The 17,643-nt window shown below is 41.0% G+C and overlaps 3 protein-coding genes across 6 annotated transcripts; 1 reads left to right on the top strand and 2 right to left on the bottom strand.

The window, feature by feature from the left end:
- Window positions 1–1,856: 1,856 nt before the first annotated feature.
- slc32a1 (solute carrier family 32 member 1) lies at window positions 1,857–6,589 on the top strand. Its single transcript, XM_069690976.1, has 2 exons — window positions 1,857–2,811; window positions 4,044–6,589. Exons 1-2 carry the CDS (start codon window positions 2,419–2,421, stop codon window positions 5,229–5,231), a joined length of 1,581 nt encoding a protein of 526 aa, XP_069547077.1. The 5' UTR covers window positions 1,857–2,418; the 3' UTR covers window positions 5,232–6,589.
- A 1,572-nt stretch (window positions 6,590–8,161) lies between these two features.
- Window positions 8,162–13,733, bottom strand: aurka (aurora kinase A). The gene is made up of 9 exons (XM_069690977.1): window positions 13,541–13,733; window positions 13,043–13,099; window positions 12,194–12,536; window positions 12,063–12,099; window positions 11,767–11,958; window positions 9,822–9,960; window positions 9,458–9,606; window positions 9,042–9,216; window positions 8,162–8,907 (listed from the first exon to the last, which is right to left on the bottom strand). Exons 2-9 carry the CDS (start codon window positions 13,094–13,096, stop codon window positions 8,725–8,727), a joined length of 1,272 nt encoding a protein of 423 aa, XP_069547078.1. The 5' UTR covers window positions 13,097–13,099; window positions 13,541–13,733; the 3' UTR covers window positions 8,162–8,724.
- Window positions 13,734–13,747: 14 nt separating this feature from the next.
- On the bottom strand, window positions 13,748–17,471 carry LOC138616571 (uncharacterized). 4 transcript variants are annotated; one of them, XR_011310599.1, is made up of 6 exons: window positions 17,366–17,471; window positions 16,448–16,559; window positions 15,858–15,963; window positions 15,151–15,356; window positions 14,564–15,028; window positions 13,748–14,026 (listed from the first exon to the last, which is right to left on the bottom strand). XR_011310599.1 is itself a non-coding variant. In XM_069690980.1 (5 exons), the coding sequence occupies exons 2-5, from the start codon at window positions 16,529–16,531 to the stop codon at window positions 14,846–14,848; spliced, it is 579 nt and encodes a 192-aa protein (XP_069547081.1). In that variant the 5' UTR covers window positions 16,532–16,534; window positions 17,366–17,471; the 3' UTR covers window positions 14,274–14,845. The 4 variants fall into 4 exon arrangements, 3 of the variants coding, with proteins under 3 accessions (XP_069547081.1, XP_069547080.1, XP_069547079.1); XM_069690980.1 differs by lacking the exon at window positions 13,748–14,026 and having other exon boundaries at window positions 14,274–15,028; window positions 16,448–16,534; XM_069690979.1 differs by lacking the exon at window positions 13,748–14,026 and having other exon boundaries at window positions 14,274–15,028; window positions 15,151–15,353.
- Between the last annotated feature and the right edge of the window lie 172 nt (window positions 17,472–17,643).

Raw genomic sequence — 17,643 nt, forward strand, 5'->3', positions numbered from 1 at the left:
CGGCCGATTTATTTGCCTTGTATTTTGTGATTCAGACGCAAGTTGTTTAAATCGGGGTGATGCGCAGGCCTGATACAGCTCGGCATGCACCCCCCCCCCCTCCCACCTGAGCCTGACGAGTGTGATGCAGTTTTTTTTTGTGTTTTTTTTTTTTTTTTTGGATGGATTTAGCTTAAGATCATTTAATTCTGTAACAAAGAAAAAAAAAAAAAGGAATCCTTTTGTCTGTGTTTCCGTTTACGATGAAGGGTTGTACAGGCTAATTCTTCAGCAGTGGCGATTTTGAATCCGGACCACGTGGGTTAATTAATCAACTTTAAAGAGTTCAATTATTTGTGAAAAATATTTGAGTCTAACCAGTAGACAGACGGGCTTTTTCTGGTGTTCCGGACGCTTAAAGTTTGACTCATTTATAAATTCACAGGCCTTTCTGACTGATTTCTGACCTAAATAAATAATAGCAAACCAGACTTTTTGTTCGTGGCTGCTGTTTGCAGTACAATGATCACCAATTGAAGAAGACTCCTCTGTTATACCGCTGCATCACTGGTCTTATCAGGTTACAGTCTATTATAGAAACCAGACTCGGAGCTTTTAATAGGCCTTATTATTTTTTTTTTTTTTTTTTGCACCAGTTCAAAGCAAATAGCCTGGATGGATACAGACAGCGTTACAGCATGTTGTGCGTTAGTTCAGACTATTTTCGTAGCGAGCTGGGCCGCGGCTTTGTATCGTGGTGATGAACTCTTGATACTGCAGCCTGAGGAAACACTGAACATGGCGGACGCAGAGTACTAGTGACAAGGCAGCGTCAACATACTGTTTACAGCAATTTGGGCTTTTGTTACTACTTAAGCTACAAACAACAAAAAGACTGCAGTTAAAGCTGTTAGGCCTTCTTTTTTTTAAATTATTTGTTTGAATCAAAACAAATAGCCTATAATGTGACAGTGACACCACGTTACTTTAAATTATGGGATTATTCTTCAGCAAGACTTGATTTTGAGGAGTTTTTTGTTTCTGTTTTGTATGAAGCAAACTAAATCTATTTACTTTTTTTTTTATTTAAAAAAAAAAATGTAGCCTATGACTGAAAAAAAAGTTCCTCGAGACTTCCAAAGAATAACACAAATATGCATTCCAGCTCCAGACCATTTCAGGATGTAATTTCACACAAATGTCATCTGCTAACTTTCTCTCCAAACTGGCCTATATATTTTTCTGAATGAAAAAATATCGCTGCGTAGGCTAAACAGGTTGTTTTTTTTCTCAACGGGAATATCGCCATGGGTCAAACTGTCACATCGTTTCCACAGATACAATCAAAATCATGAATGAGTGAATGAATGAGCATCCTTAATGAAGACTTCAGCCTTAGGAGAGCCGGAGGAATAAATGTAAACCAAAAGCAAATTCAAAATGTGTGCACTCTAAAGTTATATATCTTACCACAATTTAGCAAAGACAAAATGCACGAAAATATTTTTTCCTGAGCATCAGCAAACCCAACACTTATTAAAATCGATCCACGTAATTCCAGAAACAATTTACTATGTTCATGCTCCACGTCCTCCTCTCCTTAAAAGAAACAGATGTCGCAACATTCAATTTTTCTTTTATGAATAACAAATCCTATTTTTGTATTTTATATAATCTGGTCCAAACTGTTTGGGTTTTCTTCAAATTTCAGCCTCCTTTTATACGCGTAAAGTTATGCAAGATTTGAGGCCCCCGGAATGTCATTGGATGTGAGGATGAGGTATAGATTATGGGTTGGGGAAGTGATGGTGGGGGTACTGCAAGCACCTCCCCTAGAAATGCAGCAAATCTCTCCCGTTTTCTTCTGGTGGGGCACTGGGAGGGCTGGAGACGTGCTTTGCATTGGCAGGCTGACGAGGACACGTGTCTCCTCCCTGCCTCCCCCCCCCCCCCCGGGCTCCACGGTACCGCATTGGCATCAGTAAAGGCACCTGAAAGCCGACAAGCAACTCCTGGAAACGCTGCCTGCCACCTTATAACCTAAAAGAAAGCGATATTAGGGGCCCTGCAGGAACCTGTGGCTCGCCTTTTGTCGTGCGTAAAGCTTTTGCGCACACCGCCGAGCTGCCTCAGAGACTGAATAGGTGCGCTACTCGTCGAGCATCAGAGCGCAGTGCCAAGATGCAGAAACGGAGCAGCGGCGTCTGAAGGTGACATGAACCTGGGGATAATCAAGAGCAGCAGGCACACAGTGAACAAGTGGAGATAGCAACTGAAAAACCGTCCGTGTCTTCAAACAAAACTTGTGCTTTTCCGTCGTGGCTTTATCTAATGCAGAGAATCAAGAGCTGCAATCCAAAGTAGCCTCAATTTTTTACTGACTGAAGGAGAAAATACCTAATTAAGCTGCAGACAGTTTAGTCGGTACAGGAGCGTAAAATGGCGACGTTAATCAGAGGTAAGCTTTCTAATAAACTGTCAAATGCAGCCACGGCTGTTTCCAACAAATCCCAGGCAAAGGTGAGCGGTATGTTCGCCAGGATGGGGTTCCAGGCCGCCACCGATGAAGAGGGTCTGGGCTTCGCCGCCTGCGATGACCTGGACTACGACCACCGGCAGGGCATGCAGATGGACATTTTGACATCCGATGAGATGGGAGGAGAGGGGAGCGGAGACGGAAGCGCACTGGAGGGTGACAGCCACTACCAGAGGGACGGCACCGGTCCTCCGCTCTCTGCCTCAAAGGACGGAGATCTGGCGAGCGAGTTGAGCGAAGTCAAACCAAAAATCACCGCTTGGGAGGCGGGATGGAACGTCACGAACGCAATCCAGGTAAAGACGCACTTCACCGATTATAAACCAGCGGCTCCGGTGCTCGGTTCTAATTGGCTGAGCTGCCTCCGAGGCAACTGTGAAATTCGAAATAAAAGTACACCTGCGACCAAATGAAAGCTTCATTAAAATTCAACCAAAAATGTTCAACCATTTTCCCTTTTAAATGACTTTGTAAAGTTTCTGTTTTTAATAATGACTTGAAAATATTCATCATGACTTTTGACGAAAGAATATATTTCCTTAGTTTTTTTTTATAATGTTTTTTTTTACGTCTCATCTGAAAATTGTAGATATTTTAAAACCGCTCGTGCGTTACAATGCGCTGGAAAAAAAAAAAGGGAGGCAGTTGATGCCCTGAGCCCCCTCCTCCCCCTCAACACACACACATTCTTTGTCTGTAGTGATGTCCAGTGTCACTGATGCACGTCCCTGATAACTGTTCACATAACACTCGGCCAGGCTATGAATAAATGGACAAGAGAGACGTTTTCGTAGCCTTCGTGGCTTACAGAGCCAAAGACGATTATTTTAAAATATAATATGTTATATATTATTTAGGGGCATTTAAAGAATAAAGGAAAATTTCAACTATAACAAAGATGCAATGTGGGGAGATGGACTATGTTGTCTCGAGAACAATTTTTAGCAATAATAAAAAAAATAAAATGGCAAAAAGTCACGCATATTGCAATAGTCCTAAAAACAGAGATAAACAGCAGAAAACATGAAATATCCAATTACGCACAGATGTTCACGTGTGCGGGCAGGTAGTTTCTAAAAGATGCGATGATTTTTGGATGTAGGGGGGAGACGGACACCGCTGAAAGTGCGAGAATTTACTCGAGAGTGCAGTCTGTGTGGAGAGGCTATGCGACAAAAATCCCTAGACGCAATCCCTTTTATGCCTTATCAGGGCTGTGGTCACGGCAGTCTCCCTGACGTCAGTGTGTGTCTCCTCAAACTCGTGATGACGTCAGAGGCGGGCGGATGCGCCTCAAAGCGAAGTGGAAAACCCACAACATGAAAACGGGACTGACATCCACAGAAGAGTCACGCCGAGCAACCCCAAAGCCCACGTTGAAATATGATCTGGTTATACAAACAAAAAACGAGTAGGCTACATGTTCAGAGAGGCGCAAATTATGAACACTTCATGACCCTCCTCTAATAATTTGAACCAGATAACGTTCACAATGTGTTTTTATGTGGGTTTTTTTCCCTGTTCGTAGGGGATGTTCGTCCTCGGGTTGCCCTACGCCATCCTGCACGGAGGATACCTCGGACTCTTTCTCATTATTTTCGCCGCCGTGGTGTGCTGTTACACGGGGAAAATCCTCATTGCCTGCCTGTACGAGGAAGACGAAGACGGGCAGCTCGTCCGTGTGAGGGACTCCTATGTGGACATTGCCAATGCCTGCTGCGCGCCCAGGTTCCCGTCTATAGGCGGCCACGTCGTGAATGTAGCCCAAATCATTGAGCTTGTGATGACTTGCATCCTGTATGTGGTGGTCAGTGGTAATCTCATGTACAACAGCTTCCCCAACATGCCAATTTCCCAGAAGTCGTGGGCCATCATCGCCACCGCCGCTCTCCTCCCGTGCGCCTTCCTCAAGAACCTGAAAGCCGTCTCCAAGTTCAGCCTGCTGTGCACGCTGGCCCACTTTGTCATCAACATCCTGGTGATAGCGTACTGCCTCTCCAGAGCGAGGGACTGGGCCTGGGACAAGGTCAAGTTTTACATCGATGTCAAGAAGTTCCCCATCTCCATTGGGATTATCGTGTTCAGCTACACCTCGCAGATCTTCCTGCCGTCCCTGGAGGGGAACATGAACAAACCGAGCGAGTTCCACTGCATGATGAACTGGACTCACATCGCTGCCTGCATACTCAAGGGCCTGTTCGCCCTGGTGGCCTACTTGACCTGGGCTGACACAACCAAGGAGGTCATCACAGACAACCTTCCCCCAGGCATCCGCGCTGTCGTTAACCTCTTCCTAGTGGCCAAAGCTTTGCTGTCGTATCCGCTGCCGTTTTTCGCTGCCGTCGAGGTATTAGAGAAATCGTTTTTCCAGGATGGGGGACGTGCGGTCTTCCCAGACTGCTACGGAGTCGATGGACGCTTAAAATCCTGGGGACTCACTCTCCGCTGCACCCTTGTCGTGTTCACCTTGCTTATGGCTATCTATGTGCCACATTTCGCCCTCCTCATGGGTCTCACTGGCAGCCTGACAGGTGCAGGCCTTTGCTTCCTGCTTCCCAGTCTCTTCCACCTGAAACTTCAGTGGAGAAAGCTGCTCTGGCACCAGGTTTTCTTTGATGTCGCCATCTTCGTAATAGGAGGTATATGCAGCATATCTGGTTTCATCCATTCAATGGAGGGGCTCATAGAGGCTTTCAGATATAACATAGAAGAATAGATGCAAGCCATTGCTGGAACTAGATGTTAACTGCAAATCCCCATTTTAGTGGAAAAAAAAAGTAAAACACACGACTTGCCGGCGAGTGCAGCCCCTCTGCTTAATTCATGCGTAAAAGCGCACACGCGGACATTCTCGCACTCACAGTACTTGCATCAATTCACACACGCGCGCGCGCGCGCGCGCGCACACACACACACACACACACACACACAAATAACGTTTGTTGCAGTGAAGGAATCTAATGCATCCGCAGCCCACTATACGGACAATACATGTTGTATGAATATGCCAACTCAACATATACATATTTTCCAGTGGAGTGAACGTTTACAATATTGACCTTAAACAAAAATTGCAAAAAGGGCAGTTTGCCTCGTCGTTGCTCTTGTGGTGCTTCCCCCAAGAGACTTCTCTTCATGTAAAGTGTGATGGACAGACATAATGTGAGTTAATGACGATAAAGCTACGTCTATTTGAAAGGGGGAAAGAAAATAAAAGTAAATGCCACTTTCTTCTTGCAATACGAGTACAGGCTGTGAATGTGGTGGGCAAACAAGACAGAAAATAACACAACGGCAATAAGCAGAAATATTTAAAAGAATAGTGCAATTTTGTTGGAAATAAGAAAAGAAATTAGACCTTCCCCGATCAGTTTAAAAAATACTGGCAATTCAAAATATCAGATACACAGCAGCTATACAAACTATGCATTGAATGTATGATATTTCAGACACACAAGACAATGAAACTGGGAGATGGAAATTTTTAAATCCTCTAAATTTTAGTTCCTCTGCGTGAACGTGTCAATGCTTTCAAAGGCCTATTTTTTTTTTCTCCACAATATTTGACAATTAACTTTACTTTTCAATCGCCAATAACAAAATTCCCCGCAAGTCCAGCGCCAAAGTCCTGGCCCAAATTCCAGCGATATTAATGGGGACCCCAAAGTGAATCAATACTGCACGCTCATATCAAATATAACGCATTTAAAAACACATGGCCTGTTTTTGAATTTAATTTGAAAGAATCCCGTGTAGAAAAATTCGGTGTCTGAAAATCTAAAACAAAACAGCGAGAGATCATTATAGAGGAAAATGTGCATACAGACATTTTTCATTCTGTGCAATCCAATGGGTCCTGTGGAAATGTTATAAAACCGTATGTGTAGTGTGTTATTGTGGTTTCAAAAAGATGGAATGTATATCTCAAAGTCGTTATCATATATCGTGAAATTAATATTAAAGAATAAAGAAATAAGTGAAATTATATTGTAAAAATGTGTGTGGTTTTATGTAAAACGAAAAACGGTCAGAACATGTATTTTTTTTCTCTATAATAAAAGACAGAAAATGATGGATAGTCGCATTCATATTTTTTGTTAGTATTAGTCTAAATTAAATAGAGGCTAATCGACAACGAGTTGCAGTGAAAAGGGCTGCACAGGCCTCTGGCTTCTGGAAAATAAATAAATAAATAGTAGGCTACATGTGTGCGCCAGTATTTATGAGGGGGGGGGGGGGGGGGGTTACACTCAGTCTACTCAAAATCCGATTACTGCTGCCTTTATTCCAGACCGGTGTCTGCAGAGAAATTCAACATGTTTTCCACCGCGCCGCACATTCCTGCTCAAATAATACAAGCACCTCGACAGATTTATTTTTTTTGCTGCAGGCGTGCGTCAGGCCTTTATGGCCGCCCTCTATCCACGCTGTTGATTTCCTCCTACTCAGGCAACATCTGAACGAACGAGTTTTTTTTGTTTGTTTTTTTTCTGAGTGGCGTCATGTCAAACTGTTGAAAGATCCAGCAATCACGTGTATGCTTAGATTCTCCTCTTAGCGCCAGGTGTTTTTTTTTTTTTTTTTTTTTTTTTTTTTTTTTTTTTTTTTTTTTTTTTTTTTTTTTTTTTTTTTTTTTTTTTTTTTTTTTTTTTTTTTTTTTTTTTTTTTTTTTTTTTTTTTTTTTTTTTTTTTTTTTTTTTTTTTTTTTTTTTTTTTTAAGGGCCAGTCCACGTGCAATAAAACCTGCAGAGAATAAGGAGAAGGCTGAATACTGCAATAATTATAATGTAATAACAGGATTAAATGCTCTCAATAAATCTCACTGCGTGAACATCTACACTCATTTGGTTATAGTCCAATATGCAAAATAAAATTGATTTGGAGATGACAGTTCAGTTTACAATCACTCGTTAGTATTTACATTAAACCCCCACAAAAACATTAAGGGCATGCAAATCAATGGATTTAAAAGGACCTAGATATATAGAAATTATAAACAACGAATTGTAATATAAAATTAGTCACAAGACAAATGTCTTCCCATTCTGTCCATGACAGTTTTACTGCATATCATCAGGCATGCGGTGCCACCTAGCGGACAGGAAAGTGAATTGTACAAAAACAGTTCTGATTTGAGAATGTGAACTAATCTCTTAATCAGATGGCGGTTTTAATTCACCCCAGAAAATATTCGCCGTTTAAATTGATTTTGCACGGGGCTCCCCCCCTCCCCCCCCTTTTCGGGCCCTTTGCTGACCTGAAGTAATGTTTGTAGTCCTTTTAATGCATTATTTTTTTGTGACCTGCCCCTGGTTAAAGCCACAATTTTTCCAATTTGAAAACACAATACGAGTTGATTTTTCTCCAACAAGAATTATGTCATTAAATTACTCTGCATAACCTTGCCGATTAAAACCCGGAACAGATGATTATATATATTTTTAAAACATCATTGTACACACATCAGGAGGTTCCCACCTTTTTTCCTCAGCAAATTTAGATAAGGAGCGCAGCTTTTTACTTAATAAAACCAAACATTTTACCATTTGCACACTTGTATTTGTGCAGCAACCCATTACCTTCAGAATGCAAATACTTCCATTTCAAGAAGAAGAGAAACAAAAACACCAACTCACTAAAAACTACTTACTTCTGTACAGTTCAACATTTTATTGTGGTAGCAGAAACTGAATTCTCCAAAACCTAACATGTTCCCAGTTCTAGTGGTTTACTAGCGCACACACTAGCGGCTCTTGACTTTATTTTATAAGCGTCTCATCCTGCTTCAGTGCAAAGTCTGCTTTTCCAATTACGCGAAAAAGAATTAACAGCAAAGAAAGAAAAAAATAATAATTTTCACTGATGAACATATGTCCATGAAAGATAATTTATTTTCTAGTTCAAGTAACGGCATATGTGAAAAAGTGAAAAATATTCATAATTATGCAAAAGAAAAGAAAAATATTTACAGGCAACAGAAGAACGCCATTGGTGAGAAACGAAATCTAAAGGTTAGGAAGATAAAAGATACCAAATATAAGCAAGAGGCTCAAGCTGTCAACACTTTAAAACAAGAGCCACAAAGAGTGACTTTATAATATTCATATATTCATAGCAGTAGAAGCAGATTCACCGTTGTGGGTTGACACACTTTTGTTGCAATACTCCACCCTCTCATGTACAGCCCTCCGTCGCTGGGTGGAGACTAATCATTGGTTGGGCTCGTCATTGTTTAGGGTTGTGGGTGTCTTGGTTGACTTCTCGACCACCCAGGGGTGGGACAGGACTCCCTGGATGGGCAGTCGGTGCAGAGGATTGTGCTTCAGCAGCCTGGCGACCAAGTCTTTAGCTTCGGCACTGATATTGGCCTGTGCAGGGTAAGTGTACTCCACCTGAAAAAAACAAAAAAAGGCAGAAAAAGGACCAAGGACATTCAATATTAAAATGTCAAACATGAGAAGAGCCAAATGAAATTATAAAAAAAAACAACAACAACAGGCTGTTTTCATGTCATGTCATGTCATACCCTTGCGATCCTGCGGTAGGTCTCCTCATGAGTTTTTGCTTCAAATGGAGGGTGTCCAACCAGGAACTCGTAGCAGAGGACACCCAGACTCCACAGGTCCACCTTTTCGTCATGAGTTTTCCCCTCAATCATTTCTGGAGGCAAGTAGTCCAGCGTGCCACAAAGTGTGGATCTCCTAAACAAGAAAAGAAACGCAAGTAAGGCATTTTGTGTAGATGAGCTTAGTTTTTTACAACAACAACAAAAAAAAAACTTATAACACTGTAGAAGAAAACGAGAAGAATTCCAGGCCTGAGTAGACTCCGAAACAAACTAGTTTTACAGATGAAACAATATTTTTGTCCCAACAGTAACAGTTTAAAAATAAAAAAATCTTTACAAAAACCGAGGTGAAAAAAAGAAAGGCGTGTGCTTACCTGGACGAGGGGGTGTGAACAGACCAGCCAAAATCTGCAATCTTGAGCTCCCCGTTGGCCCCCAGTAACAGGTTTTCTGGCTTGATGTCCCTGTGGATCACCTTCTTGGTGTGGCAATAGTTGAGGGCATCAGCGAGCTCCATGATGTACTGGTACAGGACAGAAAGCATAAAGAATCATCAATGCAAAGTACAACACATTATTTTGACACTCTTAAAATTTCTAAAACTATAAAATCCTTCAAAGAAGGAGAGAAAAACATTTGACTAGAATAGGGTCCAGCTTACATTGATTACTTTGATAAACATGACAAACGTGTTCACTGGTGAATTTCAGTAGCAAATGTTCTACTTTGCATACTTACTGTGGCGCTTTTGTCCTCAGGAAAACTCCCACAGCGCTGCAGCTCGCTATACAACTCTCCTTTAGGTGCAAACTCGAGGATGAGATACACACGAGATGCATCATGGAAGTAGCCGTACAAACGCAGGATATTAGGATGCCTGTAGGACGCCGATTCAGAAGAGGATTTCAAGTTTTGTTGACACGCTGAACCGATATTTAAAAAAAAAAAGGCAAAGACTGGCTGAACAAAATGAATATTCACAATAGATTATGCAGAGTTTGATGGAGGGGAAACGGCAGTATGAGCTCGTGCTCAGACTTTTAATACAAAACCTGATTGAGCTGTTGTGCTAGACTTCAGATAAAGCAGATACAATTATGCAGTATTAGGTAGAACAAGATTTTTCAGACAGATCAGGTTTTAAACTTGAAGACATAAACGTGGAAAACGAGCTGCTCGAAAAGAAAGACAACAACAACAACAACAACAAAAGATTAAACCAGGTAAGAAACGCATTTAAGCAGGTTTTGCTGCTTTGCATTATGTGGCGCCCCAGCGCATCCTAAAAGTAGTCACAATTTACAGTTTCAGGGGTTTACACAAACCTCTGTTACGCATGAGGCTTGCAACGTGATGGTGTGAGTGGACATTAAACTGCAGAACCGATTCACACGAGACTGAAGACACAAGACCGTCACCGGTTCGACTCCGTGGCGTCGCTGTTCAGAAAGACTCGAGTCGGCATACATACCAAACTAACATGTATGACTTGCATGTTCAGGGTTCTCCCGGTCATTTATAACACTGCATATCAGCCACACATTCTTTCACGGCCACAAGCCACCGTAGCGTCACCACTAGCTTTGTTTTAACCATGTTTGGAGATTCATACTCCATAGCAGACGGTGCATTTTAAATGAATAGTTAAGTACGACAACACACTCATTTAAAATGCACTGTCCGAAAGTCACAAGAAAAGTAATAGTTTTGATTAAAATAATGGCCCGCGACCCTCCGAGGCACCCAAAGTACTGAAGCCCTCCAGAAAACAGCAAGTCCCTGCATATTTGTAAAAAAAAATAAAGAAAGTTCATTCCCTCTTTTCCAGCATTTTTTTTTTTTGGACCACTTTTTAGTAAGATTGGTTTAAATAATCAACTTTAGTGTAAAATCCATGTGGCATACTACCACTGTATCCCCATTGCAACTGAAAACAACAACCTTGGAGCAGCCGCCCACCACACACTTAAATTGGCGAGTTCTGATAAAGATTTGGATTACGCAGTAAGGCCGGCCTGCTTCGTTCTTTTAAGGGGATTTAGCCCTTTTAAATGGCAGGGCTCGCTTCCCCTTGTACAAATGTTGTTCCACCACAAGTTCCCCCAGACACCACCGCTGCTGCCTGGACTTAAAAGTCACAAGAAGATTGTGATTGGTTTAAAGAAATACAAACAAGAGTGTCCTCCTCCTCCCTTTTCAACTTTTTCTGAAGTTTTGAGCATTGTTCTTGCTCCGGCTTTGATTCCTCGATATTTGATATTCTTCATCAAGATCTACCACAAGCACCACTGTTGGATTCTACACATTTTGGAACAAACGCTTGACTTCACCATTATTGCATTTAGCCACTCCCACTGGTCGCTGACTGGTTCGCCCTTCAGAGCAACTGAAGAGAACCTTCGTTTGAACAGAGTTAACAGACTCTCACCACAGCAAAGACTGAAACTATGAGCATCCACGCTAAGTACACCTTCAGCTGAAAAGAGGGTGGAAAATAGGAATAGAAACACTCTTTAGTGTAACGGTGTACAACGTAAACAGCCCAAAAACAACATGCGCGCATCCAACTTTGTACTGAACAACATGATTTGCCAGGTTCGTCTTGCCCATCGTTCAGAAATTGGTGTGCGACAACTTAATTCTCGCACAGTCCGATACGGTTCAACTGAAATGCCGTTTCTACCTTAGGTGAGACTGGATCTCCACTTCTCTCCTCAGTTGGTGCTCCACCCCGGCTTTCTCCAGCTGCTTCTTGAAGAGCACCTTCAAGGCCAAGATGAATTTAGTTTGTCGCTCTCTGGCCAGGTAAACATTGCCAAACTTGCCCTTTCCTAAGGGACGGCCGATGTCAAAGTTTTCCAGGCTCCATCGCTGCCTGTGACAGAACATTAGTGCTTGGTTACAAAAATGGCGACATAATATTTGTTTTTTTATTTTACAGATTACATAAATAGTGTAACGAATCCCACTTAGACATACTTTGATGAAGAGGCCTGGTCGTTCTTGCCAGGTTTGTCTAACCAAAAAAAAAAGAAAAAAACAGTATATTTTAGCACTAAAAACAGAGAGAACCACCATAAATGTTTGTCCTGTGTAGTATTACTGCTTACTTTGTGGCTTCTCCAGCTTTGCCGATTCTGATGGCGGTTTGGTTGAGTCTGGGTTCACCTTGGGTGCATGTGGTTTGGGCTGGTTCTGCTGGGGACCAGGTTTGGACTGCGGCGCGGGATTTACACTTCGGGTGGCGGGGTTCACGTTCTGATCAGCAGGGTGTGTGGACTTCACAGCAACAGAGACATGAGACACTGGCTTCTGGTGGCTCGCGGGCCGCTGAATGCGGTGAGGCCCATTTGACACACCCAGAACCCGCTGATGCGGCGTCGGTGTGACGACGGCCTTTTGACTCATCTGCGACTGCGACACGGGAATCCGTTTGGGCCCATCGCTGTTTGGCTGCAAACAAAGAAAAAAAAATAATCACATAACGCTTAATAAAACCGGTTTTAAAAGGCTTTTTGATCTGGAGTGCAACATAACAACACCCACACCTTATCGGTTGCTTGAATTTGCCATTTATAAATGTAAAATGAGTCCAGATTAAAACACATGCAATAATTAGCAGCTTGTGCCAACAAGAGTAAATAATTATTATTTTTTTAAATCCATTGCCGTATAAAAGAATAGTGTGCAAACATCCTTGTGTATAGAATAACTTGACAGAAATGTTTAATGCCGTTTTGTTTGTTTGCACTTCTTTCTCTTAACATTTACTTAATATTTTGAACGCAGTCTTGTTTTTTTTGTTCTATTTTTGTAATTAAAATTGATATGAAGTTAAGTGCCCAAAAAAAACACTTTATGATGTGCACTTTAAATGCAGGAAAAGTCAGAAGAGCCAGCCGGCAGTCTGATAAAAGTGATTTCACGTTGATCATCGTTGTGATAACGACGTGCATTACCTTCACTTCAAGCCTATGAAGCTTCGTTGGCACCTTGATTACAGCAGGGTCCATATTCTGAGAAAGACAAAAGGAGATTTCTTTCGTTTCTTTAAACAAATCAAAGTTTCAGGTGAGCATGAACTCAAAATAGGTCTGATCAACGAGGGAACTATTTAAATTGTGTCTTCGCAATTGATTTTGGAAAATTGTCGCAGTGCTTATTAAAAAAAAAAAAAAAAAAAAAAAAAAAAAAAAAAAAGGGGGGTTAAGATCAACCTTAAAAAAAAGTGTTAACAGCAACTTTAGCTGTCATTTATGTCAATTTATTTTATTCTTAAGATAATCATTGGAAAAAAAAACAACAAAAAACAACGTAAACATTAAAAGGTCATCAAACGTTAGCCGTCGTCGTCGCACGGCTATCTTAACGTTTGTAGACAACGGTTGTTAACTTAGCAAATCAACACGTCCCATACAACACTGTTAACAAGTTAGTTATAAGAAAACATGACTTACCTAAATGTGTTATTGCACGATGACCGAAAGCGACCCGCTGTCCGATGATTTATCAGGAATTCAAGGAGGCCGAAAGCAGCTCTGAAAGCGAAGTGAGGTTAACCTAGCCACCTAGCAGCTACGTCGGCCAGTTCAAGAGAACTGCTGTACATAAGAAATGTCCACAGAAACTGTACGGCGAGACGAGGTTTTCAACTATGTCGTCGCAGTACCCGGGCCTTTTTTTAAATAAAAAAAAAAGAGTAAATATAGATTAAAAAAACCTGAAGAGCTCCAGTTTTAAACGCGCCTGGCTAATACTTCCCTTTGCACTGCTTGTTAGATTTCAAACGTCCCTCCTTTCAAAACCTTTAAATACAGAGCAGGCTCCCATTGGCTGAGGGAATGCTCCGTATTCGCTCTCCATTGGCTGACGCGACAAACCACGAGGGGTGGAGCGTGACGTCAGTTCTCCAGCCTCCAAAACAGCAGGGGGCAGCGCAGGCTCTGTACTCCGCAAATAAAATGGAAATAAAATAAAAAATATATACATCAAGAGTAAACACAAAACTTCAATCAGTGTTCATGCATGATACATGTACTGTCAGTATTTGCAGGAGACAAGAATACTTCTTGTATACTACTCAGATAAGTTATATTATTCTAAGAAGCAATACATTATTCATTGTATAATAATTGATTTCTAATAAACACAGCCATTTTGGTGGTTTGACCATTTAAAAAAAAAAAAAAATTTATAGTCCACATTTTATATCAGACCATCTCTTCTTTGTGTCTTGGTAATTATTCTTATTTTTTTTTCCTGGCAAATGCTCCTTTGTGTTTTCAGAACCTATTAAAAACTGTTTTTGCCAAAGTCAAAACACGGCCTGTTGAATAAATAAAGCCGACAGAAAATAATTCGCAAACACCTTAATAATAAATTTTTTTTTTTAAAAGTCAGTATTTAAACAGTAGATGGAAATCCCTGACATGTTTTTCTTTTAGGAGATAGCGTTTTTGCAAAATCTGTTCACATTTTACCTTCTGTGTGTCCGATGTTAGTTTGCTGCATCATAAAGCTTCACCATAATAAGGGGCAACATCCGAAAAGTGAATTTTTACATAATGAGGATGATACGTGTTTTTTGATTCACAGTATATTGAAACAATGTTCTGGTGTTGCAAATTTCACATTAAGTTTCAGAGAGCAGAAACATGCCGACAGTTCAGGATGGTGACGTGATTATCTGAAATGTCCAAAAGGTGACACGAACACTACATCTAGCTCATAGAGCTCAGCAGTCACCCAGAATCTGATGTGATTCAGTTCAAAGTACAGTCGCCTGAAGAGACTGATAAAGCTGCTGCAAACTGCAAATCAATGCCTGGATTCTGGGAACTCAGGAAGTCCAGTCCTTTCAGCGTGCCAGTTGTGGAAAGGCACCTGCTGCTGTGGTTGTAAACCAGGACGATGACATCACAATTACAGGCCTGGAGCTCCTGAACCTGGATGAAACAAGACGTGAAAGACTCATCAGGTACTGTGGGATAGATAATGGTCCATATTTAGCTGCATTATATAGTTACACAAGCATCTAATTATGTTTTTTGTTTTATTTTTTACACACCGTTTCCTCGATACTTCGTATGAGGCAGGCAGCTGTTCCTTGTTGACTCTCTTTGTCTGAGTCCTGGACGGGCAGATCTGGCTCCGTGGCTCTGGTCATCTCTTCATCAGATGATGAAGAGTCTTGGCCTGATGCCCTCTGTCCCCGCCTGCTGCACTCAGAGTCGACCTCTTCGATGTCGCCTTGATTCATCTTTTCAGAAACTGCTTGTGTGATACGTGTGGGAAGAAGATAATTGTGTGAATTATCTGTGAAGCCATGTTTTCTTCTTTTTTTTTAAGTTTACCATGTATTTATTATTATTTTATAACCTTTTATAACTTTCGTGAGTAAATATTCCAAGTTACGTCACTTGATCAAAATCAGCACTTGACATTTTTGTAAGCAGTGGTACACGCACATTTGCGATTTTACCATGGACCTGAAACTTGTGAGCGAGCGCACATCAAAGCAGTCTCTAAACTTTTTAATTGCCCCTCATCTTTTAGATTCATTTTTATAATTTCATCATGTGGCATGTGACTACCTTACACTAAGGTTTATTATTGCTTTCTCTGCCTCTTTTATGATAAAAAAATAAAAAAAATACCCTGTAGAATATTAAACACTTGTTCATTAGCTGACTAACTGTACTGCTTTTTAAAGTAGAAAGTATAAATGACAGCAGGGTGACAAATCAAGTATGTAATTAACTTTGTGTACTATACCTTCAGTTGAAATTCTTGCGTTTGCTGTGGTGGAACATGACTTTTTCCCCTTTGACTGACCTCCATCATCCCTCCTTTTCTTTCGGTTTCTGCAGTAAATCCAAGTCTTTACAAAAGAAGATGTACAATTAGAAGAAACCTCAATTTAACACAGCTGCGTTTATATAACAACTCTCATACAAACATGTAACCTAAAGTGCTTCACATTAAAAGAACACACACAAATAATAGCAATGAATAAATAAATGAAAGAAAAACAAATTTGAATAACAAATATTAAGAATAAAGCCATAAAAATCAATAACTATAATTAAAACTTCAAAACCCAGGCGATAACATTACTCAGAATTAAATGTGGGGCAGTAAAAAAAAAACATTGTTTTGTATAGAAGTCTGCTTCTACGTCCACAGTCATATCAAACCCAATGGAGATGCACCTTTGATATATGTGTGTAACTACTGCTAAAAGGCCACAAATCATCACTAATAAAGTCAGTGTTTTGGCATTTGATTATCAACACTTGCAGCTGCATATTTTTTACTGTTTCATCGAAATAATGCGGGACAGCAGATTTCTTTCTCTGTTGTACCTTTATTCTTTCGTCCACGAGGCCCGTTGCTACAGATGCCTGCTGGATTTTCAATTTGTTCTCATCTGTGCTGCAATTCTGCATTCCCTGTACCCAGAGAGATTCAAGCATCCTGAAACAACAGCAGCGTACACGGATCAAATAAAAGACAACAAATGTGATCGTAAACTCAACAATCAGCTGTTTATATGTCTTGAGGTTTGTATGGACAGATCAGCAGTATAAAAGCAACAATATAAGGACTTCGAAACGCATTTGGAGACGTTCAACAGGAGAGAGCGGGGAAATAAGTAGGCCGAGGGTCGGTCATAGTAACTTCAGCAGTACATACCCTTGTTATTATGGGGAAACATCTAACTGGCCACATTGTGATCAGTAAAAGATAAAGGGGAGCATGTCCTGATTTAACGCAGGGAGGACAAGGAGGTTTCAGGCTAACAAAGGTTGGGACAAAGCCAAGGCAGACACCTGCTTAAGTGTGTTTTTAAACTAATTACAAGGCTGTAGAAGAATTGAACAGTAGTGGACAAGTTAAACCGGAAGGGGGCAGTAATGCATTTACAAGGATACCAACTGCAGTAAAGATCCCAGGAAGAAGAAGAAAGCGAAGAGGAGCCTCCAAATGGTTTTTGTTTTTGCTCATCTTCACGGGCAGACAACCAACCTCGCTGCTCCTCTAATGCCACTACGAAGTTCAGCTTCACGCCAGCGCTTCACAGCAGTGTTATTACACACCATTATTACTGAAAAAGAAAGACATTAAACGTGCGTTCACTCATCAGTAGCGGTGTTACGGTTCTGCAAGCAGGGCTGGCAGAGCTTCGAGTCCAATTGAGATGGCAATTTGGGCCGACAGACACCAGTACCAGCAGTGTCATGATAATACAGGTCGCTATTCATGCGGAGAGATGTACTTACTCCAGTGTTTCAGGAGGGTATGCGTATTTCTTCGGCATTTTATATTTCAAATGTCTTTCTGCAGTTTTGGTGTTTTCTGTTCCTCCATTGGCTCCTGTTGACAGAGTTCGTCATCTCGCGTGACTTGCAGGTGGGACTTCAGTACACCTACACTATAAACCAAACCTACACATACAACAACTTTATAATGTATATATTATTCATATATTTTGTATTGTTTATACTGAATTCAAAACTGTTATTGTATTTCTGAGATTCTGTATTTTTTTATTTTTTTT

This window comes from Brachyistius frenatus, unplaced genomic scaffold, assembly GCF_029030835.1.
Source record: "Brachyistius frenatus isolate BFR_SWC_R1_liver_20210118 unplaced genomic scaffold, ASM2903083v1 Contig_10, whole genome shotgun sequence".
Classification (NCBI taxonomy): Eukaryota; Metazoa; Chordata; class Actinopteri; family Embiotocidae; genus Brachyistius; species Brachyistius frenatus.

Coding starts and splice junctions, on each gene's coding strand:
- LOC138616571 (XM_069690978.1), bottom strand. CDS start 17,403: ATGCCGAAGAAATACGCATACCCTCCTGAAACACTGGA. Junction 15,964..16,447: donor TCGTGGACGAAAGAATAAAG/GTACAACAGAGA, acceptor TCTTTTGTAAAG/ACTTGGATTTACTGCAGAAA. Junction 15,357..15,857: donor CGCAAGAATTTCAACTGAAG/GTATAGTACACA, acceptor GTATCACACAAG/CAGTTTCTGAAAAGATGAAT.
- aurka (XM_069690977.1), bottom strand. CDS start 13,096: ATGGACCCTGCTGTAATCAAGGTGCCAACGAAGCTTCATAGGCTTGAA. Junction 12,537..13,042: donor TTCATAGGCTTGAAGTGAAG/GTAATGCACGTC, acceptor CTTTGTTTGCAG/CCAAACAGCGATGGGCCCAA. Junction 8,908..9,041: donor CCTACCGCAGGATCGCAAGG/GTATGACATGAC, acceptor TGTTTTTTTCAG/GTGGAGTACACTTACCCTGC.
- slc32a1 (XM_069690976.1), top strand. CDS start 2,419: ATGGCGACGTTAATCAGAGGTAAGCTTTCTAATAAACTGTCAAATGCA. Junction 2,812..4,043: donor ACGTCACGAACGCAATCCAG/GTAAAGACGCAC, acceptor CCCTGTTCGTAG/GGGATGTTCGTCCTCGGGTT.